Consider the following 25,190-nt stretch of genomic DNA (forward strand, 5'->3'; position numbering starts at 1 on the left):
TAGAAGTGTTAGAAATATTCTTCAACCTTGGGAGTCCGCCATTGATTTTGATGACCGAGTATATCCAAATTTAGTGCGAGTTTTCTATTCGAACATAGAAATCTCCGCAACTCGCCTAGATATGATAGTTACTTAAGTTGGCGGTGTTCATATTGAATTTGATGATGAAGACCTTAATGGTTTTCTAGGTATATCTAGTGATGGTCATAAAATTTATACATCTAGGAAAGCTCTTTCCTTTGACGGTTTTTGTCATGATGATGGAGTTCGTAATATTTGTTGGCGTGAGGATCTGAGTTATGAGACTTGTCACTTACCTTTTTGGTCTCAACTTTTACCTCTGCAAGTTCGCATACTTCACACAATGTTACAGCATATAGTGACACCTAGGAAGGGTCACTCGGATGAGGTTACGAGGTTAGATGTTGGCTTATTAGATAGCCTCATTTCAGGTCGACCTATTAACCTCAGCTATGTTATTGTGATGCACATGTTGAGGACTCCCACGGTTAACCACCGTTTGCTTCCATATGGCAGTATCATTGCTAAGATATTGCGACACTTTGAGGTGCCTCTTCTAGATGCCGGCTATACGAAGACTAGATGGATTGGTCCAGAGGCCATGACTGGTATCGATTTTTCTAGAAAGAATGGCAAGTGGATAAAGACTAAAAACTCCAAAAACCGGGATACTTTGATTGCTCCTGAGGACGATCGGATGCTCAACGATGTCTATCCTCCCGATCAGCTTCCAGATTTTCGATTAGGAGCTCATCCACCTCCTCCGCGTCGTCGTTCTGTCCCCCAACCTCCAGCTGACTCTGACTCTGAAGAGCGTGAGATGGATGTTCATATTCCATCCACTTCGATGCCACCTCCAGCTCCAGCACAGCCTTCTGCTCCCGAGCCATCTGTTGTTCCTGAGCAACCCTCCGTTTCTGAGCCACCTCCAGCTCCCAAGCAGCCACCTGCTTCAGTTCAGCCCCCTGCTTCGGCTGCCTTGAAGCAATTGGCGGATGATGTTCGCCGGATTTCGGAGAGGCAGCAACTGATTATCGATAGATTGGACACCTTCTACCACGACCATCAGCAGCTTCGTTCGGAGTTTCAGACCTTCAAGCAGCAAGGCATTGATCAGCAGCTTGAGCTTATAGCTGAACAGTGCACTCTTCTTCGTTATTTCGGTTATGATTCGAGGAGCACAACTTCACTACCTTCATAGTTTCTAAGTCTCATCTTCGCACATAAATTTCATGTTTTGTTTGTTTATGTATTGCTATTTATATTTTGGTATACATTGCTACTTCTCTATGATTTTGATGATGGATTGTTTTTGTGGTGTTCTTGATGTTGGATGATTTGATGTCGGCTGATTTGATATTGAATGATGGATTTTTTGGTCTGTTGGATGATGAAGTTGTTGTTAATATATTTGGAAGTATTTTTAATCTCATTTTGTATTAGTGGATTTGTTCCATTTTAAGGGGAAACTCTGCCAAATGTTTTTTGCTCGCCAAAACTAGGTAATTTCTTTCTTCCCTCTATACTTTACGGATTCATTTTCTCTCTTTTCTTTTTTATGATGAAGGGGAAGAGATCATGTTGTGCTCCTGTATTTTGTGTATATTGATAAAAGGGAGATAGCGAAATAAAAATAAAATTCACTTTTGAAATGCATTTTGCTTTTAAAACGCTTTTTGAAATGAATTGTTTTTCAAAATGTTTCCTTGAGCAAAATTCGGTTTATTGGACATTTTTTTTTTCAATTGGCTATACATTTAGGGGGAGCATATATTAAGGGGGTGCAAAATATTGAATGAAGTTTGTCATCATCAAAAATGAGGAGAATGTTAACATGTATGTTCATAATATTAATTTTGATGATAACAAACTTTAAATATTTTTTATTAAAATGTTGGAGTTATTCATTAATAAACGAAAGCCTTATAATCATTTTAATTATATTTATAAAAGTTGGATAACTGTTAAACTTGAAATTGGAAAGTTATTCTCTGCAATATCTGGCTAAAACTATGATTCTGGAAATAAACGGTGAACCGTTTATTTTTAACGGCTAACTGATTAAATCCAAAGAGTAACGAATTGCTTAAGCTCTAACCGGTTAACAAAAACGGAAAACAAAAAATGCTGAGAAGGCAACTGGAATTAAACCGTGAACCGTTTATTGAAACGGTTAATCGATTAAAATCCAGAATGAAAAACCGTGTTCAAACAAATGGTAAAAGTTTAACTGAAACAGATAAGGCTAACTTGTTCTACAGGTTACTGGAAACAAACAGCGAACCGTTTATTACAAACGGTTAACCGATAAATTCCAGAGAGGTTATTTCAGGCAAATCTTTAACCGTTTAATGTAAACGGATAACTGAAGTTTATCTTGCAGGTCTCTGGAATTTAACGGCAAAAGGGTAATCCTAAACGGCAAACCATTTATTTGAAATTTGGCCCAACGGTAACTTTGACCAGCCTAAACGGTTAACCGTTAATGATTAATGGCGAACCGTTTTCGAGCAGACAGTCTATAACAGCTAGTTTTTCAGCTCCAGTTATAAATAAGCTCATTCAAATTCAAACAAGGTTGATCACAACACGACTATTGAGCTTATATTCGAGAATACAATCTTCATAGAGTTTTAAACACATTCTTGCTTCATCTATTCACACATTGGGCATTGATTTGTAATCTTAAATATTGTGTGAGAGAAAAATAATTTTTAATCTTTTACTTTAAGTGATTGTAAGTGTTGGGATACACTTAGGTTAAGAGATTAGGGATAATCTCTTGTTGTAAAGGTTCATTGACACCTTGGAAGTCAAGTGGAAGCATTTGAAGCCTTGGAGGCTTGCTTAGTGAAATCCTCAAGCCCGGAAAGCTTGGAGGCGTGGACGTAGGCGAGGTTGGCCGAACCACGTAAAAATCTTCGTGTTTCAATCTCTTTTCCCTTATCTTTTTATATTGTAATTAATTTAATTGTTATTCCATTAAATTCATTTTAGATTTGCATGATAATTTGTTTTAGAATCAAATAATTTTTAGAATCTCAATTCCCCCCCCCCCCCCCCTCTTGGGTTGCACGCTTGTATTTCACAAGTAAGGTTCATCCCATTGATAACTCTTTACATCATGATGAAACCTTTTTTTTTTTTTTGCTAATAACTCAAATCTAGTGGTAATAATCCACTCACCAAATAGTTACAAAATCAGCATACCATGGGAATCTCAATTGTTGTAGCATCTGAGAGTACTATAGTAGGGTTGCACGCTTGTATTTCACAAGTAAGGTTCATCCCATTGATAACTCTTTACATCATGATGAAACCTTTTTTTTTTTTTGCTAATAACTCAAATCTAGTGGTAATAATCCACTCACCAAATAGTTACAAAATCAGCATACCATGGGAATCTCAATTGTTGTAGCATCTGAGAGTACTATAGTAGGGTGGGCAAAATACCCAACTCGACCTAATTCGACCCGACCTGACTTGAAAAACTTCAAGTTTGAATCGGATTGGGTTGTGAATAAAACCCGATCGGATAAAATTTTATAAACCCGATCCGACTCAAAAACCCGATCGGGTTGCCCAAAAAAAAAACCTAAATGGATAAACACACGCACGCGGCACACTAAACACACTAATCACAGATTCACAAAAGTTTCACAAACACAAGACTCACAGTCGGCAGCCCTCCTCAGTCTTCAATCCTTATCACACAACACCCAACTCACATTCAAGAAGCAAGAAAACACTTTCTCTAGTCCTGCCACCCGCGATCTGCTGCTGCCGTGTTGCGAGTCCAGCCAGTTCACGGGATCTGCTGCTACCGCTGCGCGTCCCGCGAGCTGCTGCTACGTTCATCCATCTGCTGCTACCAAGTGCCATCGATCTACTGCCCAAAAACCCATCCGTGATCTGCTACCATGGCCACCAATCTGCTACTCTAAGGCCCAACCGTCCAACCCGACCCGAGTTTCTGCCTTTTGTGTTTTGGATTTTGAAGCTTTTATGGTATGTAACTATATATAGTCTAGTAAATTAACCCAAACTCAATCCGACCCATTTTTAATCTGAACCTGAGCCTGCCCGATTTTTTGACCCGATCTGAATATTTATCTGATCGGGTCGGGTTGTAAGTTAGGGTTGCATTCGGATTGATTTTTGCTCAACCTGAAACCCGATGGATTGACCCAAACCCAATTTTACCCACACCCTACACTATAGCATTAACAATTGCTCATCATGCAATGTTTCTGTGATCTCTTTCTTGATTAAAGTGATTTCATCTGCTTCCAACCATGAAAGATGATCTGCTACTTGATTCTCGTTCCTTTTCTATTCTTCATCTCCAAGTCAAACTCTTATAGCAACAGAGTCCACCTAATCAACCTCAGTTTGGCATCCTTCTTTGAAATCAAACACTTTATAACTGAGTGATCTGTATAAACAGTCAGCCAACCAAATAAGTCTTGAATTTATCAAATGCAAAAACAATCGTCAACAACCTTTTTTCAATGGTAGTATAGTTGAGTTGTGCATTAGCTAAAGTTTTACTGGCATAATAAATGGAATGAAAAATCTTGCCTTTCTTTTGCCTTATCACTGCTTCAATAGAATAGTTACTAGCGTCACACTTCAATTCAAAAGGCATACTCCAATCTAGTGCTATAACAACTGGTGTTGTAACAAGAGCTTTTTTCAACTCAACAAAAGCTTTTAAACAATCTTCATCAAAATTGAAAGGTTCGTCATGTTCGAGCAACATGCATAAGGGTTTGGCTAATTTTGAGAAGTCTTTAATGAACCTTCTATAGAACCCAGTATATCCTAGGAAACTCCTAATGCCCCTTACTAAAGTAGGTGGTGGAAGTTTATCAATCACCTCTACTTTTGCCTTGTCCACATCTATTCCTTTTCTAGAGACTCTATGGCCTAAGACTATCCCTTCTTATACCATAAAATAGCATTTTTCCCAGTTCAACATTAAGTTGGTCTCCTTACATCTCTTAAACACGTTTACTAAGTTATGCAAACAATTATCATATGATTCCCCCAAAAACTAAAAATCATCTATGAATACCTAAAGTGTTTGCTCAACCATATCTAAAAAAATAGACATCATACATCTCTAGAAAGTTGTTAGAGTATTGCACAAATCGAATGGCATCCTTCTAAAGGAAAATGTTCTATAAGGACAAGTAAATGTTATATTCTCTTAATCCTCTAGTGCTAAAGCAATATGGTTGTAGCTTGAGTATCTATCCAAGAAACAGTAATATTTTTTTCCATCAAGTTTGTCCAGCATTTGATCTATGAAAGACAGTGGAAAATGGTCCTTCCTTGTGGATTTGTTTAGCTTCTTATAATCCATGCAAACTCTCCATCCAGTCACTGTTCTTGAAGGAATAAGCTCATTCTTCTTATTTGCTACAACTGTTACTCCACCTTTCTTTGGAACACATTGAACTAGACTTACACATGAGTTATTTGATATGGAGTAAATAATTCCAACATCGAGCCATTTAATGATCTCCTTCTTCACAACTTCCTTCATGATGAGATTCAATTTTCTCTGTTGCTTCACAGAATTGTTGTAACAATCTTCTAGCAGAATCTTGTGCATGCATATGGATGAGCTGATTCCTTTATTATTTGCCATGGTCCATCTTATAGCCTTCTAGTATCTCCCGAATACATTCACCAAATATTTTTCTTAATTTGCATTCAAAGAAAATGAAATAATTACCGGAGGGGTGTTATTGTCACCAAGATAAACATATTTTAAATATAAGGGTAAAAATTTTAATTCTAGAACAAGAGGTGACTCAATAGATGGAACAGAAGGTTTTACTTCTTTGTTTTAGAGATCGAGTGATTCAAAGTGCTTGTCTATTATGAAGGATTGCTTCTCTCATAACCATGCTATGTTGGATGTTTCAGGATCTTTATCTTCAAGTTCTTCGAATATTATAGCATTGATTTCTTCCTTACCGCAGCAACTGTTTAATCTCTCTGTTACAGTAAAATCAACAACAGTGATAAAGTTACAATCTTCAACCTCATCAAGACTCTTCATAGCATTCAGCACATTGAATGTAATTTGTTGGTCATTCACCCGCATAGTAAATTTTCCTTTTTGTACATCAATCAAAGTCTTTCCTGTGGCTAAGAAAGGTCTTTCTAGAATGATTGGTACTTTTTTATCTGCTTCAAATTCTAACACAATGAAATCCACTGGAAAAATAAATTTTTCTACCTTCACCAACATGTCTTCAATCTTCCTTTCTGGATAGGCTTGAGATATGTCAGTAAGTTGTAAAGTCATTATTGTTGGCCTACCTTCTCCAACTTCCAGTTGCTTGAACATTGATAAAGGCATGAGATTGATGTTAGCTCCCAAATCACAAAGTATCTTACTACTGTAATTAGTCTCTATGGAGCATGGAATTATGAAGCTCCCTGGATCCTTCAACTTTTGAGGGATTTTGTTCTGAAATATTTGGTTGTATTCTTGTGTTAGAGCAACTGTTTCAAATTCTCCAAGCCTCCTTTTCCTTGCCAGAATATCTTTCAAGAACTTCACATAATTTGGCATTTGTTTGAGGGCTTTTACAAAAGGAATATTGATATGTAGTTGCTTCAGCACTTCTAAGAACTTGCTGAATTGCTTGTCTTGTTTTTACTTCTGAAATATTTGAAGGAAGGTGGTGAGTGTCTAAACTGTTGTTCTGTATTAGGTTTTGTAGGCCGCTTCTCTTTTGCCATGTTTTGGACTAATGTGGCTGGTACTGCAGCATATTCGTCCATGATTGTTGGATTATTATTTTCTATTGATGTTGTAGCTTGGTTGTTCACATCAAGGAGCTGAAAAGTGAGTTGTTGTGGTTCTTCTTCAACTTAAGCTTCCTCTTGGGTTGAAACGGGTTCCACTCTCCTTCTTGGTACTCCAACTGGAATATGAACATCCTTTCCAGACCTTAAGTTAATCACCTTACAATATTATTTTCCTTCTCTTCTTGGGTCCTCTGTATTGTTGGGTAAACTACCCTAAGATTTGTTACTCAATACTGTAGCCAGTTGTCCAATCTGATTCTCCAAGTTTCTTAAAGACATAGCTTGGCTCTAAAGAACTACTTTATTCTTCACAATGTATTCTTTAAGCAAAGTTTCAAGAGAACTGAGTTGATCATTACTAGGGATGGCAATGGATTGGATCAAACCCAAGATCCACGTGATCCAAATCCAATCGGATCGGATTTGGGTCGGTTTAAAATGAATTTGGATCGGATTTGGATATCGATGTGCAGATTTAAGACGGATCTGGAGCAGGTCTGGATCTGTCTTAATATCTAAATCCATATCCATATCCACTCATCTTTTTATTCTATTTTATTTTAAAAGTTTCTTAATAATTATGGAATTATAATGATAATAAATTTTATTCATAGTATATTAGTGGTATTTATCATGCATTTAAACTTTTAAAACTTAAAAGTTAGTCTTGTAAATTTAAAGGTCAGCCAGCCCCAAAGCATGTACATGCAATATTCAGATTGCAAGCCAAGTAATACAATCTGGCAATTTATTTTATTATATTGGCCAAATAATTTTTAACGAATATAGTTATTCATATATTTAGTCAAATATGGTCATAATAAAAATAATAAAGGACTGAATATAAATCATATTTAATTTATATGTCATTATCTAATGTTGTAGGAATGATGGTAGGTGTGTCGTAGATATTAGAATGATGAAGGAGACAATAGAATATTAGATTGATTTTACTCCTGCAATTACTTTTGAATGATATTTTATTATCTTTCTTATTTGTTGTTTTGGTGTAAAAGTATAAGCTACAATATTTATTATATTTTTGAGAAAAATTATATAATTTATTTGTTATCAATACATTTTAGCCTTCAATTTTCATTCTAAAAAATTATTACTTTTTATTACTGAGTTTTAGAATTAATGACGGATTTAGAGCAGATTTGAATTTTAATTTTTTTTTGGATTTGGAGCAAATATAGATATTTATTTCTTTTTTGGATCTGGATATGGAGCGAAAAATATGGATTCATGACGGATCTGGAGCAGACACGGATCTTGATTTTTATTATGGATTTGGATCTAGAGCAGAGTAGATTCAACCCATATCTACCTCATTGCCATCCCTAATCATTACTGGTGTATCTTTGCCCTTGATTTTGCTGGTGAAATCTAAGTGGTTGAGCAGGCCTGTTTTGTCCACTGGTTGCTGCAGCATTCTGGTTCTGATTGCTTCATGAAAAGTTTAATTGTTGTCTCCATCCAGGGTTGTAAGTGTTTGAATATGGATTGTTCTGGTTCTATCTGTTGAAGTTGCACACATAGTTAACCAAGGCTGGATTTTCAGAACAATTGTCAAATAAGTGCCATTTTCCACAATAAATGCATGATGCTTCAATAATTTAGTTGATAGTTGTTGGAGCAATAGTCATACCTTTTACCATATTTGTTAATGAGGTTACTTGAGCTGACAATGCTGTCAAGGCATCTACGTTATAGACTCCTTATGTTCCTCTTGTTGCAGCTTGCCTAATTGATGGCCACTGATAGTTATTGTAGGTTATCCTCTCTAAAATTTCATTTGGCCTCATTGTAAGACTTAGGTAGCAAGACCCTATTTACTGAAGCGTCCACCATTAATCTAGTGCTTGGGTTGAGTCCATTGTTGCGCATGCAAGGGTTGCTAGATCACTTCTGTCAACAAAATAAATTAAATTAAATTAAAAATTAGCACGTTTAAGATTAATTTCACATATCACAATTAACAATCAATCCCCAGCAACGGCGCCAAAAACTTGGTGTGCAATTTCTAATGCTATGGGTGTCAACGTGCAAGTGTACACAACAAGTAATATACCGATGAGTATTCAGACCGTCTCCATAGGGATTAATGTTATCAGATTTGCTACAGTAATCTAAATAGCACAGTTGTGTTTTAAATTAAAATAGACAATTTACGAAACTAATAAACTAATTGATAAAAATGTAATAAAGAAAATTCTCACGTCAACCACAAGAATGTAACCAATGGGAATAGAATAGTTGAGTGAGTTTACTTAGGGGTGGCAAATTCGGTTTGGATTGGTTTGAGACATATTATCAAACCGATCCAAACTTATCGGTTTGAAATATTCCCAAACCGATATAGACATAAATTTTTTATAAACCGAACCGATCCAAACCGACTGAATCGGTTTGGATCTTCGGTTTGAGTTCTAATAACAAAATACATACTGCTTTTATATTTGTTCATAACAGAATACATTTTTTCAGCCATTTAACTGAGAAGCACGTCCTCATTTTCAATATACAAATGCAATTGGGTTTGAATGGTGCAAACATGATGAAAATACAAGTTAGATGTCACTGATAATGAAGCACTGAAATCAACTGTAACATCATTGAAAAATTTCAAAAACTCAATAAATATTTAAGCATTTTTCCAATCTTCAGCAGTGGGTGGCCTGATCTGTTCTGCCTTCCTCTCATTGAAAAAACTCATATATGGTCCATCATGTTCCTCTTCTTTTAGTCTTTCAAAAACAAAACATACCTCAAGTTCCGATTTTTGAAATTATGACGATGAGACTTGAGAATGAGCGATTGAGATTGAGAGAGTTGAGAACGACAAGAGGTGAGAGCTTCTATAATTAATAAAGATTAAAAAATTAGTTATGGAATTAATTAATTAAATAAATTATCATCAATTATACCAAAATCCATTTTTACTTTTGACTAAAATGAAATAAAATCTTAGCAAGAAAAATAAAATCAAAACATACCTCAGGAGACTTGAGAATGAGCGATTGAGAATTTGAGATTGAAAGAGTTAGAGAATGATAGGAATTAGGAAGCGCTAGAGGTGGAGGCGGAGGCGTGAGTGTTTGGAAAATTAGGTTTATCTTTTTGTTTTTATAGTAAGAGATATGCTATTGTGTATGAAAGTGTATATTTCCTTTGTGTATGAAAGTGTAAATTTTGGATTGGATCAGTTTGAATCCATTTGAAATCCTTCCAAACCAAAATCCAAACCGAGTGATGTCGGTTTGCAATCCAATAAACCGAAACCAGTGTTTTTATTAATGAAACCGATCCAAACCGTCGGTTTGGATCGGTTCGGTTAAAATATGTCCACCCCTAAGTTTACTCACTTAATGGCATTGACTATTTTTAATTATAGTACTGTTGCTACAGCATTAATTACAGCACTGGGCAGAATCCTTCATGCATCCTCAGTTGTCGCCTGTTGGATATCTTATATCTAATGCAACCTAACAGTGACCAATTGTTATGCCAAAATTAAATATAGCATTAAACGTTCTAGGTTCTATTTACCCTACAAAGTGAATCCCTATGTCTAGTTCATTACTAATTTTAGATCAAGAATAACCCTATTCAAATTGAGATTTACTCAACTTGGGAAACCCAATCTAAAATCAAGTATTATCTTAAATTGATCCACTAACTAATTCAAACATTTTTAGGCTTTTTAGCTAGTGTCCACTAAATTGGTGGTTAGCCGAAATAAGGAATTGAAATAAATACAATTCAGACAAAATGCTCTAGCAAACACAGAGCAACGCACATATGTCAATCAAACATTCATTAAGATCGTTTATCACTCAACCACAATCAAATTCAGTTCATGATTTGTGATAGAACAGTAAATAAAATTGTTTCATCCATTAAATACATCCCTATAAATAAATAGAAAATAAGAAAACAAGATAAAGAGTTAAAGTCCGCTTAATCTTGCGATCTCTCATTCTTGTTCACTGTGATTCCTCTATTGCAGCCTCAAATCCCTCTTATTTTCTGTTTTTCTTTTGCTTTTCTCTGTGATTTTTCCTTGAGTAATGGCTCTCTCTTTTTCTTTTTATGCGTGCTCCTTTTATAACTCAGAATTAGGGCAGCCGAAAGTGTGCGCATCTTCCATTTTTGGAAACTTTAAAGGGAGATTGCCACTTTCCCCCTACAGTAATCAACATATACCATTTCCCCCCCTGCTGTTTTTATAATGGTCAAAAACCCCCCTGATAGCATAAGTTTACAATATTATCCTTATTTTCAACTAATCTTTTATTTATATTTATTATAAATAAAATAAATCACATGAATAGAAACTAAATAAAAAATTAAGCATTAAAAATAAGAAATATATATTTTGATATGAGCAAAAAAATTAATAATAAAATTTTTTTCTTGTACTTATTTATTTTGTGAAAATTTTCTTATAATAAATATATAAAAAAATTATTATAAAATGATAAAAAATTATTATTAGAAAACTTGAATGACAAATAAAAATTTATTATAAGATAAATAATAAAATATTTTACCTATACTTTTTACATTTAATTTTAAATATTACAAAATGTTTATTATAAGAAAATGTTCACAAAATAAATAATTACAAGAAAAAAATTTTATTATTAATTTTTTTGCTCATATCAAAATATATATTTCTTATTTTTAATGCTTTATTTTTTATTTAGTTTCTATTCATGTGATTTATTTAATTTATAATAAATATAAATAAAAGATTAGTTGAAAATAAGGGTACTATTGTAAACTTATGCTATCAGGGGGGTTTTTGGCCATTATAAAAACAGCAAGGGGGGAAATGATATATGTTGATTACTGTATGAGGGAAAGTGGCAATCTCCCAACTTTAAATTGCAATCTTTTAGTTGTAGCGCGCGAAATTCAGTCTGTCATTGCTCTAGGATTGCTACAACAACAACTACTGCATATGTACTGCTCCAGACTTGTTTCAATTCCTCTGTAGACAAGTGCTTTCATTGTCTCTGCAAGTCTGTTGCAGCAGCATTCCTTCGTTAAAACTTGAGCTTTCGATCACCTACAATTATGCATATAATCTAAATTCTAAGTACAAATTATTCTAAAACAACTCAATTTTTTAAAAATAAATTAAAATGGATGTTCATACAAAATATAACTAAAATACAATAAAATCACATTATTTACTCTTTAAATGTGTCATGATAACTCTCATTTCATAGAGTTATCAGCAGCAGAGTTCATAGTATATTATAAGGCATCTAATCACAAAATATGGTTATGAAATTTTGTTATGAGCTACATATAGTAAACGGTGTTGATAGACCACTGAAGTTATTTAGTGGCAATAAGTCAGTAGTGCTATATTCCAATAATAACATAAGCTCAATGAAGTCAAAGTATATAGAAACCAAGTTCCTAATCGTTAAAGAAAGAGTTCAGAGTGGACAGTTGTCTATAGAGCACATCGGCACAAACTCCGTGAATATGGATTCGCTTACTGAGGGATTGCCACCCAAGATGTTCATGAGCACACTACTCGTATGGGTGTCATTTCATTAAAGGATATTCAGTTTTAGTGATAGTTTGTGATTTTAGATGCTCTTATGTTATAGACATTTTTCAGTTATTTTAGTTTATAGATATTCAAGGTTATTTTCTGCAGAGATAAAGTTATAGTTTATTCACACTCTAATTTTAGTGTAATTTGATCTCACTAAGGTTTAAGGTGGATCAATTAGAAATATGCATGTTAAGATCACATTGCATGAAATTTCCATGCCACACATCCACATCGTGATCCATGTCACTTAATTGTATTGGGATAGTGACCATTGATAGGTCTCGTTACGATAGTTGTAACGAAGGTCACTTTGATCCTATGTTAGTATGATCGATGGACCGGATCAGTTATAGATATATTTTGACAATGACAGTAAGGTTGAGCTCATACTTTTTCTTTTTTTTTTTGCAAAAAATAATTATAACACATACCCAAGTGAGAGATTGTTAGATTTTTAATCTAGCATTGTTGGATCTTTAATCCAACGTTCGTCTTATATATGAATAATTATGTATTACGGATTGTCATATTGGTTTAAGCCTAATTAAAAGTGATTTATTAAGGTTTTCAATAATGGCTTTAATATATCTGATAAGGTATGGGTTTTTAATGTGTAGAGACTTAACGGTAATTTCTATTTCTATAATGGGCTGAAATAAGAATATCTAAAGACAATAAGAAAAGTTGTCTATATAAGTTGTCATAGTCCCTAAGTCACATGTATCTTTCTATTCTTTTTGACATCACATTGTCAGAGAGAAAGCACAGAGAAAATTAAAAGATTATCTACGAGAACGTGTTGAACTGAAAGGTTAACCACACAATTTTAAAGAGTAATTAAGCACTATAGATTCAAATACGCTTCCGCATATTTTGTTATTGATTCTTGGTTATACAATATGAATATTCCTGGATTATAGGTGATGGTTTTCACCAAAGAATTTCTTTTTCTAACATTACATTGTCCAAAGTGACAAGTCTGCGATGTTGGAGTATTGTTTTCATTCCAGCGTCTTGGAAAGGTGCTTTTGAAACAGATCATGGCTTTCAGAAGCATCACTATAATTGGAAATTTGTAGGTGCACTATAATTGAAAATTTGTAGGTGCAGGACTAATGTGTGAAAATTTAAAAATCTTTATTTTTTTATTTTTATAATAAATAACAAGACTCTGATATAGTTGACCAAGTAAAAGACCAAAAAAAAGGGCACCAAACTCATGTGGCAGCATAATTTTACCCTTCAAAACATTAATATTAATTTTCTCCAACATTTCAAATCATAGTTTTAAACAGACTGCACTAAAGAAGAATAAAAATAGTGTTAACATGAATATGTTAACATGAATATGTTAATAATATTGATTTTGATGATAACAAATTTTATATGGTTTTGACAAAAATATTGGAGCTATTTCTTAATAAATGAAAGCCCTTATAATCATTGCCTTATTTCTTCATAAAAGATGGATTTTCAAATTAGAAAGAGATTATCTGCAAAAACTAGTTTAAAATTGCAATTCTGGTTATAAACGGTGAACCGTTTATTTAAAACGGTTAACCGATTAAAGGCAGAGAGCAACATATTTCCTAAACCTCTAACCGTTTATGAAAAACGGAAAACACAAAAGATGGGAAGGTTACTGGAAATTAAAGGTAAATCGTTTTCTTTTAAACGGTTAACCGATTAGCACCAGAGAGCAACATATTGCCTAAGCTCTAGCCGTTTATGAATAACGAAAAACACCAAAGATGGGAAGGCTACTGGAACCTAACGGTGAACCGTTTATTTTAAACAGTTAACCGATAACGTCCAGAATCACTGATTAACCAAAACTGATAAGGCTAAATTATTTTACAGATTACTAAAGCCAAACGGCGAACCGTTTATTTTAAACGGTCAACCGATAATATCCAGAGAAGCCACTTCCTGCAATCCCTTAACCGCTTAATGAAAACGAATAACTGATGTTCATTTTGCAGGTTACTGGAGACAAACGGCGATCCATTTATTTCAAACGGTTAACCGATAATATCCAGAGAAGCCACTTCACGCAAGTCCTTAACCGTTTAGTGTAAACGGATAACCAATGTTTATCTTGTAGGTCTCTGGAAGTTAACGGCGAAAGGTTAAGCCTAAACGCCTAACCGTTTATTTGAAATTTGGTCCAACGGTAACTTTGACCAGCCTAAACGGTTAACCGTTAATGGTTAACGGCGAATCGTTTTCTGTCCGACAGTTTGTAACGGCTAGATTTTCAGCTCTAAATATAAATAAGCTCATTCAAATTCAAAGGAGGCTGATCACAACACGATCATTTTGAGCTAATATTCGAGAATACAATCTTCATAGAGCTTAGAACACATTCTTGCTTCTTCTATTCACATATTAAGCATCATTGTGTAATCTTATATATTGTGAGAGGCAAAACAGTTTGTAATCTTTTACTTTGAGTGATTGTAAGTATTGGGATACACTTGGGTTAAGAGATTGGGGATAATCTCTTGTTGTAAAGGTCTATTAACACCTTGGAAGTCAAGTGTAAGCATTTGAAGCCTTGGAGGCTTGCTTAGTGGAATCCTCAAGCTCGGAAAGCTTGGAGGCGTGGACGTAGGTGAGGTTGGCCGAACCACGTAAAAATCTCGGTGTTTGAATCCCTCTTCCCTTATCTTTTTATATTGTGATCTTCTTAATTGTTATTGCTTTGAATTTGATTTATAATTGCATTAAGATTTTCTTTAATAAATTGAATAATTTTTTATAATCTCAATCCACCCCCCTCTTGGGTTGCATACTTGTATTTCAAATAGAGCGAAATAAAAAATGAAAACAAGTAATTATGGAAGAAATTAAGTTCTACTCATTAATTTCTTTTATTCATGCCTCTGTCTCAGGGATGAAATTCATATGACTGTCTCGCACAAACTTTATACTTTAACTAGATATACAATTATGCATAACTAATTAAACCAGTACATTTTTAAGAGATTATTAAAAACAAAACCTTAAATTTGCCAAAATCATGAACTAATAACCCGAGTTTCGTATATGGATCCAACCCAAGTTTCATTGGATATTAAAAAGTAAATCAAACAGCTAATGCAACAAAGGTGGTATAGTGTATGACATGACCAAATAAACGGTGCTGTAGTGATGCAAAAGGCATCGACCAGAGATTGAGCAATCTTCTTCTTCTTGATTAATTAATCTTGTTAAGCCGCGGCCACGTCCAATTTCTCCATAACAAAATATTCCTGCTAGTGGGGTTTCGGGGAAGTTCCTGCAGAATGGATAGCTTTCAAAGTAAACATCATTATCATCTTCGTCGTCGTCGTCGTCGTCAGAGAGTGGCACACTACGAGAAAAGCAAGAGAAGATTAAGCCTCCGAACACTTCCTTGTTAGCATTAGTAACATTGCGGCCAATTGTGCCACAACAAGATGATGCATTCAGAAGTCTGAGGCCATCTAAGACATCGATGCTAGATGATGATGCAGTATCTGAATCAGAGTGGTAGAATATGAAAGAATCGCCAGGTTTGATGCCAACTCCATTCACAATAAAGAACTGATCCTCTGCTCTGTTCAAGACCACAGCCAAAGGAAAGCGGCAAAAGTTTTACAAACATTATACATGCATTCCTTTTCAAAAATAGAGGTCACTTGTCTTACCCCAAAACTTCGTACAATGACATATATGATCTTGATCCGAACTGCAGTGACCCTCTTTGATGTATGACCCCAATGTATAAATAAGGATATTTATCATCGATCTGCAAAAGAGCACCTCTAAATTCAGGCATAAACAAGATAGATAGGATGAGGGGCCAGACCTTGCTGCCATAAGACCAAATTGAACCAAATTGAAAAGGGTTAGCTTTCAGAACTGATATACATGTTCTTTAATGTCTTCTAAAATTTCTTCGCCATGTAGAAGTCCATCGTATCCTTCCATTCTAGCAGTCAAAAGTGAACAATCTGCATTATGCTCTTTTACTGAAACAGCCTTGAGTTCAGGACCAAATGGTAATACACCAGTTGACATTGTAATGTCAAATTGAATTTCTGGAACTGCTCAATCAAACAAGTTGTGGGAAACAAAGTTATTAAACATTAACTAAATATCCTGTAGAAGTGATGAAGAAAAATTTATACTATGTACAAAAACAGTAATTGACTTGGTGAAATAATTTAGGTACCATTTGAATTGTCACTATCCCTTGAAAATACTAGAGCAACGGCATCAAAGAAGTACAAAGCCCCATTGTAATTCTGAGAATTTTCCCCAGTTTTAAACAAAAAGCAGCTAGTTGCATCACCCACGATGACTGTTTCCTCAGGCAAGCCATAATCTAACAAATTTCAAGAGGTCACAAGCTCTATGGTGATATTAAAACATCAACCTTAACTAACAATTAGTTGATATGTAAGATTATTGATTCAAATATGGAATCGGAAAAAAAAAATTGCTTATATGAATAAAGAGCGATAATACTCACCCATCTCTGCAAGAATTGGTTTGATATCAATATTTTGATCCTATAATATAATCAAAAGATACATCATTAGAATTGATATTCTTTAAATGAAAACAACAAAAACCTGGTTTATGACTAATTACTTACTCCAAACAAAATGATCCCATTAGGGGATGAGCATCCTGAAATGGAGGCTGAGTAGTGCCTGATATCCATCAGAAACTTATCAACCATGCTAAATTCAGGTTCCTGAAATGGAAACACCACAAGAGACAAAAAGATGTCACACAAATCATTTTTGCACCTTGCATATACACAATCTATGTAAAATGAGATGGGATCTTATTACCTCCTTTGATCGTAGTAGTGGGATGGTCTCGACCTTAAGTCCAGGTACATATCCAACAATCAAGACGATTCCATAACAATGATCAAAATCATTAAGGAGATTATCTTCAAGTAATGTCCATTTTACCTAAAATGACGTTTTCATAAGAAAAGAATAACTACTAATTTGCTACATCAATTTAACCAATGATTCATAGACATAAATGAATTGTATATTTTGATGATGCATACAAACCTCACATATTTCATCCAAATGAGCATCTAACCCAATAATCCCAGTAACAGCATTAGTAATGACTGGGGTTCTAGATCCTAATCTTGCTGTTATCTGCATTTGTAATTAAAGTAATTAATTAATCAAAAAACACAAGAACTTTATGTGAAGATGAACAAAAAATTGAGCAAAAAATTGAATGCATACAAGTTGGTGAGTGGCTGCCAATTTAGACTGCATGCCAACAGAGGCAATTGCAAAGTGTGGACGAATTGGCTCTGAGAGAACCTTATCAAGAACCTCTGATACTGCAACCTATTGTACATATATGTATATATGCAATCATAACATGGACAAAAAATTAAGTTAACAAGAAATATGGAGAAAAGGAAAAGCAAAATAGAAAACTTACATGAAGAGAAGGGGAAAGAGAGAGAGCAGATGCAAGCTTAGGCTTTGAGAGAATCTGATTACAAACTTTATTCCAAGATTTGTTAACACATGCAGCTGATGCAAATGATAATGCCGGTAATCTTGAAAGTATGTGTTGAAGAAGATCTTCATTCCCCAAAGCAGCTGAACCACCCACCATTATTTTGTTTTCCATTTGTGTTTTCTTTCCTTTGGCATCAAAATGGGAGTGACCATGATGCTGTTTTATAGCATTTTTAATATAAGATGGAGGAGTTATTGCTCTTTTTGCATAATCCTAAAGAGGTTACTTCAGCCATTAAGGACATTAATGGAGTAGTGGATTCTTTTCCTTATTTTTAATGATGTGTATCTGGATTTGGATTCTTGAATTCATTGGTTCTTGGTGTTTTCTCAAACAAACTATTATATATTTATATCTCTTGTTGTTTTCTCTTGATTGTGCATCAGCTCAGCACCCATATTTAGTGATATTCCATTTTCTTATGCACTTGGACATTTTTAAGCTAGGAGAGAGATTTATTTCTGTTCTTGTAATTACACTTTTGCCTTTTCATTTCCGACCAACCCAATTCACAAATAAGCTTTTTTTTTCAACAAAAAAAAGTTTTATTAGCTTAAAGAAATGAAATCAATAAACAAGAATTGATGATATCGTGGTAAAACAATATGATCACATTATTTACTGTTGTTAATGTTGAATGAGGATGTTAAATATGAGATTGGAAGCCGAACGACAATGTCGGTTGTTGTCTGAATAAATCATTGTCTCGTCGTCTAACAAAAAATGACATGTCGGTAAAATGCTTGGTGATTTTCTGACTTGTATCCCACATATATTAGATGCATTCTGGCTATCAAAGCATGAGACTGCAACTTATCAAATGTGATGTCAGATGTGATTATTCACTATAACATAGTGCATTTGGTTTATCAAATGTGATGAGATTATTCGAATTTAACATTTGATTTATTAAATGCGACGTGATTATTCGTCATAATGGAATCAAGTTAGATGGTTAAAATTATAGATAATGTAACAAAATTAAATTAAATGGTTCAAATTACACATGATCTGATACTTAAGATGTAATTCGCCAATTGAGATTAGAAATAGGGCTGCCCCTTCACTTGTATAGATTATATGAATGATTTGAATTCAAATCTCAGAGATAATATCATCCAAGCCCTCTTATTGAGTTTATATTATTTGCGTACATGATTTGAATTCAAATCTCAGAGATAATATCATCCAAGCCCTCTTATTGACTTTATATTATTTGCGTACTGTCTATTTATTTAGCTGTCTTACGAATTCATCCTTAAATTCATAACAATTATTAATTTTATCAAAATTCTTGGATAGAAGACAAGAAGTCGAGAGATCCGAAATTTCACAAAGTTTAAAAATTAGAACTCCAAACAAAGCTATAAAATAACAGTACCACAAATCTTGCAAAGAAAATGTTATGATACCTATAAATATTATTATAATTCAGCATATAAAAGGTAAGTTAGTTGAAGAAATCTTAATAAGTGTTGCGTAAAATTTGAAAAAAGTGTTAAACCGAATTGCTTTTAATGAAAAAAATGAAGGGTATTTTTTCACTTTACTCTTACGAATTATCATAATCATAAAATTTTCAAAATTTTGTTATTTTTTATCATAAAAACACATAATTGGCACCAAAACAAGTAGAGGCCCCTAACGCTGAAAGAGGAAATTTTGATCAAACTCTGAAGATCTCCTTTCTGAAAAAACTCTCATGGTGCTTGCCATAAGCATTTACAGCTCAATTTGTAAATTAAAATCTCCATATCACATGTTACATTATGCACAGGCTACATTCTGGAAAGACATTTTCATAAAGTTATAAATCAAAATCATATGGACTTTTTCAAATCAAGAAATTAATTTCAAGCTGGTAAGCTTGATGAAAGGCAAACTTTAACAACAAACCAACATTCTAGTCTTGAGAATAAGTTCATTGCAGCAGGATTTTCAAGAAGAGAATCCAGAATTATTATATGGAAAGATAACAACCTCTTAGTGACTTACTACTCCCAATGAAAGGGAATTGTTTGAGGGGTATCACTGGCTGCGGACCCATCATATCCCAAATGAAACACTCCAGGGCAATGAACATTATCATCCTGATCACTGGATACCAGAACAGATTCCATGGGCTCTACACTGTGATTATGCAGGCTTGTGCCCAAGGACCGCACCAGTGGCATTGAACTAGGCGGCATCATTTGGCTCAAACTGATACCAGATGTCTGTGTTGTTGGTGATGACAGAAGAGAGAGAGCACAATCTGAGTCTTGAGTGGTTGACCTGTCATGGAATACATTGTGGCTTGCCCCACTTCGGTCTGACAAATTGGCAGTGCCAAGAAGCGGCTGGCTGACAGAAGCTTCAGAAGATGTTTGACTGTTAAAAGTGGGGTTATCGCCTTGCAGGAATGTGAATTGCTTCCCTGTTTTGTAGCTGCTTGAAGGGGATCGGAAAAATAGGTTCCGTTCGTCAGGCAAGTTTAGACGATGATGCTCGTTGTAGCACCTTGCATCTGCTTCAGTATTAACAACTCCAGTCCAGGTGGGTTTCACCACAGTTGCGGACGGATACATATGTGAACTGGAGAAAGGTAATAATGAGGCACCTGAAAAGAAAAATCACAAACACCTGTAATTTGGAAGGAACAAACTATAATTATTGTCGATTAGTATTGTTATCAAGTCTCTCCAAAAATATTCTGAGGAATACACTAACTGAAGGCCCAATTAAGTCATCACATGATGCTGTGAAAAATAGAAGCAAACAGCTCGGGGTATAAATTACTTAGCTACAATATGCATTTTGAAGCCAAATTTGAAGATAAAATTTGATTTAAAGTACTTTAATCCCCGACATTCAGACAGGTTTCCAGATCGTTAGATTCATAAACATCAAGAGTATTTCAGTTGAAGTTATTTCCAAGTGAAGGAGCATTGCCATTTTAGGCTTGTTTTTAAGGGGCCACCAGGGAGACTTTAAGAGAATCACCCAAGTTAAGCGCCAACCAAATCTATGTATTTTGATTATCAAAAATGTTATCTGAGTAGAAAAGAAAAGAGAGCATTGAAGATACAGGAATTCTCAGAATCACTTTTGAGGATTAGTAGATTGTCATCTCTGTAATGATCAACCACTCAGCTGAGTAGCTCTTCATTCTCAAGAGATGTGGAAAATCACAACTAGTCAAGTTGGTCAATGTCGGAGTTGAAGTGTCAAGTGTGCATCCCAGCTTCAGAGCTGAAATTGCATCTACTCAAACATTTGATTGCAGCTTACCTTGGTAATTGGACAAAAAGGTTCCAGTACGTGACAGCTGATCTGGCTGAGGTTTCCTTCGTCTTCTGTTGTGCCCATCAAGACGTTTCCTGCAGCTTCTCTTCCCTTCATCAAACTCCTCCAGGCAATGAAATCTAGCAAAAATGTGACAAATTGATAGAGTAATTTGTTGATTGCTTGACAATGAAATAGTTCACAGTTAAAGCCATTATGTTTACAATTTTCAGAAACAATTAAAGGTCAGACTGTTCGGTCATCATCATAGTATTTCTGAAGAACTAAAGTTTCCACTACCTCAAGTTATTTCCCTGTTCTGCCCCTTCACTTTACCTTTAACTTGCATTGTTGCTACCTTTTCATACTAAAGTAAAGGATATTGCAAATTAATATATAAATGGCCCTCAAGATTTCAAGAATATTAGTACACACGGATATAAGATTGCAAAGTATATGAGAGAGCCTCTTAAGTTCTAAAGCTCAACTTTTTTAAGAAGAGGGACACCAAAACACAATTAGCAGAGAAATTAGCTTAGACCACCGTTTCCAGAATCCTTTTGGTACCTGAAGTCATAAATAAAAAATTAAATAAAATTATTTCTATAATGCTACAAGAATTAGACTAGATGCAGCATAATTTCTTCGATCTTTCAATTGTATGCATAACATAACATCACAGCTCTTTATGAACCCATTAGACAAAAAGCATGAGATACCTATATCAGGAGCCTAATATCAAGGCCATTAGTCAAATCTATTCAACAGCAGCAAAAGTCCAAATTTACAAAACAATTCATAGTTCAAACACAAAAATCAGCTATAATCCTTAATAATCAGCAAAAACATATATGATGGGACATTTTATAGTGATATAGTCACAATCACTAAATTACTACACATTTCTAATGAAAAACCCAAATAAATTTAGCATGCAACGCAACAAATTAAACCTGCTGCATTGCTGACAGAACCGTTGCTTCTGCCCACAAATCAAAACCTGAGGCGTCTTCGAGTGGAGCTCACACACCTTATGGCGCCTATGGTAATCCCTACAATTACTAAGGTCCGAGTCACACCCATCAACAAGACATGACGCAGTCTGGCTTCCATTGTTAGCTGCTCTGGCCCTCTTGAATGACCCTGAAGGTGAAGGAGACTCCATTTTTGAGGCACCAGGCTCCTTACACTTATTCAACGAATCTTCAGCCGAACTATTAACCTGACCCAGCTTCAAATCAACTGAGAAATTCCCTTTTGTCCTGCTACTTGACTCATCAACTGCATCTACGTTAGGAATAGCTTCTTGCTCAAATTCAGTAAAATCCCAAGCTGGTTTCAAGTTCCAGTCCATAAACTCCAACAATTGAAGAGTTGGACTTTATTCTTTAATTAATTCCCTCCACACCTTCTCAAACATAGCCAAAGCCAATCATGCTTCTCTTTCACTGTTTATACCATCATCAAATTAAAATCCCTTTTACAATCACAAACATGTAAACAAATAGAAACAGTGAACTAAACATAAACTGTCAAAGCTATAAATGTAAAGGGGTATCTTTTAACACACAATGTAAATTCTTTTTTCCTTAAGTGATAATGGAAAAACAAAGAAGCAAGAAACCCATCTCAGCAAAATCCTTTTTATTTTTATTTCTTTTATTTTTTTAATACTTAATATTGGGGAAAAAAAAGAACCTACAAAACAATAAAGTTGCAGAGTTAGTTCCAAAAAGATTGGAAGAAGCTAAAAAAATAAGAACAGAGAGTACTAACAAGAAATAAAGAAACATGAGAAAGATATGAGAGGGGGTACTTACAGACAGGTTCAGCATATGGAGACTGGTTTCTCTTTGCAGCCATTTATTCACTGACATTGATTCCATCACTAACCAATAAAGTGGCTTAAGTCAAGACTCAAAGATAAAAATAAAATAATATATATTTTTTTTTTGAAGAAATCCTATAAACTTGAATGTAGAAAGGCTAAGAAGATGGTTGGTGAAAGAGAAGAAGTGCTCTCTTATGAAGTTTACTTAGTTTTTTAATAAGTTGAACTTCATTATTTTATTGTTTAAGTTTTCTTTCCCATTTCTAGGGTTGGTTTGAAATAAATAAAGGGGAGAAAAGGAGATTGTTCATTATAGTATGGCAGTTAGTATAGCGACAGGCTGTTTGTTCCTTTAAACATTTATAATAAGCTAAGTGTAAAAAAAAAAAAGTACAAGGATGGATGATGATGCTACTGCCGAATCGCTTTTGACAAAGCATGTGCCATTGTGTTTCACATTCCATAGCATGTCTTTCCTTTAGGCTTCTACTTTCTTATGTTTGGAAAAGCGTATCCCACGCTCTGTTCACAGAGAGTGATAAACAAACATCAAGTTTTTCTTGCAGCTAAATGTGAAAGCCTATTTTGTTTATAGCAAATTTGCAACCAAAGCTTAGGGGTGGATGGGTTTGTGTCATCAAACATTTTCTCTCACACATATAAATAGAGGTAGATTTCTTCTTAAATATTATTGGAAGTATGATTTTGAGTTGGTCTTAGTAGATTTTTAGACTATACTATAAATATGTGTATTTAAATTTGTAACACATTTCATGTTGTATAATTTTAAAATAAAAAATATACTACAATCTATTAGTTATTTTAATTCAATCGGATTGGGCTGTCTCACATTGATAATAAAGTTACAAATGACTTTTTATAGTTATGGCATGGGGTACCAAATTTGGTACGCTTAACACTCACATTTTTATAGTCCATTGAACATCTAAACAAGTAGCAATCATTTACCCGTGTCATGACTTGAATATTTAAGTCGAGTGATAAAAAGTTTATATATATATATATATAAACTTTTTATCACTCGACTTAAATATTACAAAGTTCCAGCTTGCTATTTTAGGCCAAAAGACCACCTAGATTTGATTGGGATAGCAATCAATTGCCCTTTGATTCCCTCCTATTTTGTTCAAAATGTTGAAAGATCATACTTTACACATGTGCACAGAATTGCATATGAAACAAATAGACTACAAAAAAACTCAATCTTGGCACCATTTATCCAATTCCCCAGCCAAATGAGGTGGTCCGTCATAATATCATGTTCAAATTTCATGCATGACTCATGCCACTAATTTATTATCCTAATCATCATAAAAATTATTATATTATCATACATATTTCTTAAAAAATAACAACAATATTAGAGAAACATTGTTGCTTAATTTTTTTTTCATTTAAGAAAAAGGAGTTAGAATTAGTATTCTCATTTTTTTAATTGTTATTATTGTATTATAATCTATTATTATTCTAATTAACAGTCTACTAAGATTCTAAATCAATACAATAATAATATAACTAAAGTAAATTTAGATTCATACAACAATAGCATAGTTTTAAAATCTCCCTTAAAGTAACTTAGGACTTGTCCTAATTAGAGATCACAAAATCCGGATTTGAATGTAAGTTCATTCGAATCTACATTGATGTTTTGCTATCCGAAGGTGGGCAATATCCATACTAATTTTGGGTGGATATTCCGAGTATCTAAATCCACATATTTAAAATATTTATTTGCAAATTTACAATATTTTAACTATTTAAAAAATAAAAATAATAATCATTCTAAAGCTAAACAAATCTAAAATAATCTAAAATAATATTTATGAGTACTTGGGGTGTATTATAATATTTATGTGTGATGTGTTTTTAGCTTAGGTTTTGTGTTTTTATTTTCTAAATTTTATTTTTTATTTAATTTATTTTAAAGATATATGCAGACCCAAATATCCAATTTCCAAATGCAAATGCATCCAAAATCACATTTTTTATTATGCGGATCTAGATTTTTTCATATGCATATTTATTTGCCATCTCTAGTCTTAATTGTGGGCTTATAGCGAGGGCAGCTTTAAGTATAAATAAACTAGGCGGCCGCCTAGGGTCCAC

At 34.1% G+C, this 25,190-nt stretch overlaps 3 protein-coding genes across 3 annotated transcripts; all 3 read right to left on the bottom strand.

Moving 5' to 3' along the window:
* Nucleotides 1-5,929: 5,929 nt before the first annotated feature.
* LOC112099097 lies at nucleotides 5,930-6,613 on the bottom strand. Its single transcript, XM_024186201.1, has one exon. The coding sequence runs from the start codon at nucleotides 6,611-6,613 to the stop codon at nucleotides 5,930-5,932; it is 684 nt and encodes a 227-aa protein (XP_024041969.1).
* Nucleotides 6,614-15,529: 8,916 nt separating this feature from the next.
* On the bottom strand, nucleotides 15,530-18,064 carry LOC18043384 (F-box/LRR-repeat protein At5g63520). The gene is made up of 10 exons (XM_024186202.1): nucleotides 17,885-18,064; nucleotides 17,680-17,787; nucleotides 17,494-17,586; nucleotides 17,260-17,385; nucleotides 17,058-17,159; nucleotides 16,932-16,971; nucleotides 16,632-16,784; nucleotides 16,328-16,503; nucleotides 16,105-16,205; nucleotides 15,530-16,013 (listed from the first exon to the last, which is right to left on the bottom strand). The coding sequence occupies exons 1-10, from the start codon at nucleotides 18,062-18,064 to the stop codon at nucleotides 15,530-15,532; spliced, it is 1,563 nt and encodes a 520-aa protein (XP_024041970.1).
* Nucleotides 18,065-19,869: 1,805 nt separating this feature from the next.
* LOC18043385 (squamosa promoter-binding-like protein 13A) lies at nucleotides 19,870-23,407 on the bottom strand. The gene is made up of 4 exons (XM_006436803.2): nucleotides 23,053-23,407; nucleotides 22,186-22,680; nucleotides 21,239-21,372; nucleotides 19,870-20,567 (listed from the first exon to the last, which is right to left on the bottom strand). The coding sequence occupies exons 2-4, from the start codon at nucleotides 22,584-22,586 to the stop codon at nucleotides 19,963-19,965; spliced, it is 1,140 nt and encodes a 379-aa protein (XP_006436866.1). The 5' UTR covers nucleotides 22,587-22,680; nucleotides 23,053-23,407; the 3' UTR covers nucleotides 19,870-19,962.
* Between the last annotated feature and the right edge of the window lie 1,783 nt (nucleotides 23,408-25,190).

This window comes from Citrus clementina, unplaced genomic scaffold, assembly GCF_000493195.1.
Source record: "Citrus clementina cultivar Clemenules unplaced genomic scaffold, Citrus_clementina_v1.0 scaffold_4, whole genome shotgun sequence".
Taxonomy (NCBI): Eukaryota; Viridiplantae; Streptophyta; class Magnoliopsida; order Sapindales; family Rutaceae; genus Citrus; species Citrus x clementina.

Coding starts and splice junctions, on each gene's coding strand:
- LOC112099097 (XM_024186201.1), bottom strand. CDS start 6,613: ATGCCAAATTATGTGAAGTTCTTGAAAGATATTCTGGCAAGGAAAAGG.
- LOC18043384 (XM_024186202.1), bottom strand. CDS start 18,064: ATGGTGGGTGGTTCAGCTGCTTTGGGGAATGAAGATCTTCTTCAACAC. Junction 17,587..17,679: donor TGGCAGCCACTCACCAACTT/GTATGCATTCAA, acceptor TTACAAATGCAG/ATAACAGCAAGATTAGGATC. Junction 16,014..16,104: donor TCATTGTACGAAGTTTTGGG/GTAAGACAAGTG, acceptor GGTCTTGAACAG/AGCAGAGGATCAGTTCTTTA.
- LOC18043385 (XM_006436803.2), bottom strand. CDS start 22,586: ATGGACTGGAACTTGAAACCAGCTTGGGATTTTACTGAATTTGAGCAA. Junction 21,373..22,185: donor TTCTGTCAGCAATGCAGCAG/GTTTAATTTGTT, acceptor CATTTTTGCTAG/ATTTCATTGCCTGGAGGAGT. Junction 20,568..21,238: donor CTTTTTGTCCAATTACCAAG/GTAAGCTGCAAT, acceptor TTTTCTTTTCAG/GTGCCTCATTATTACCTTTC.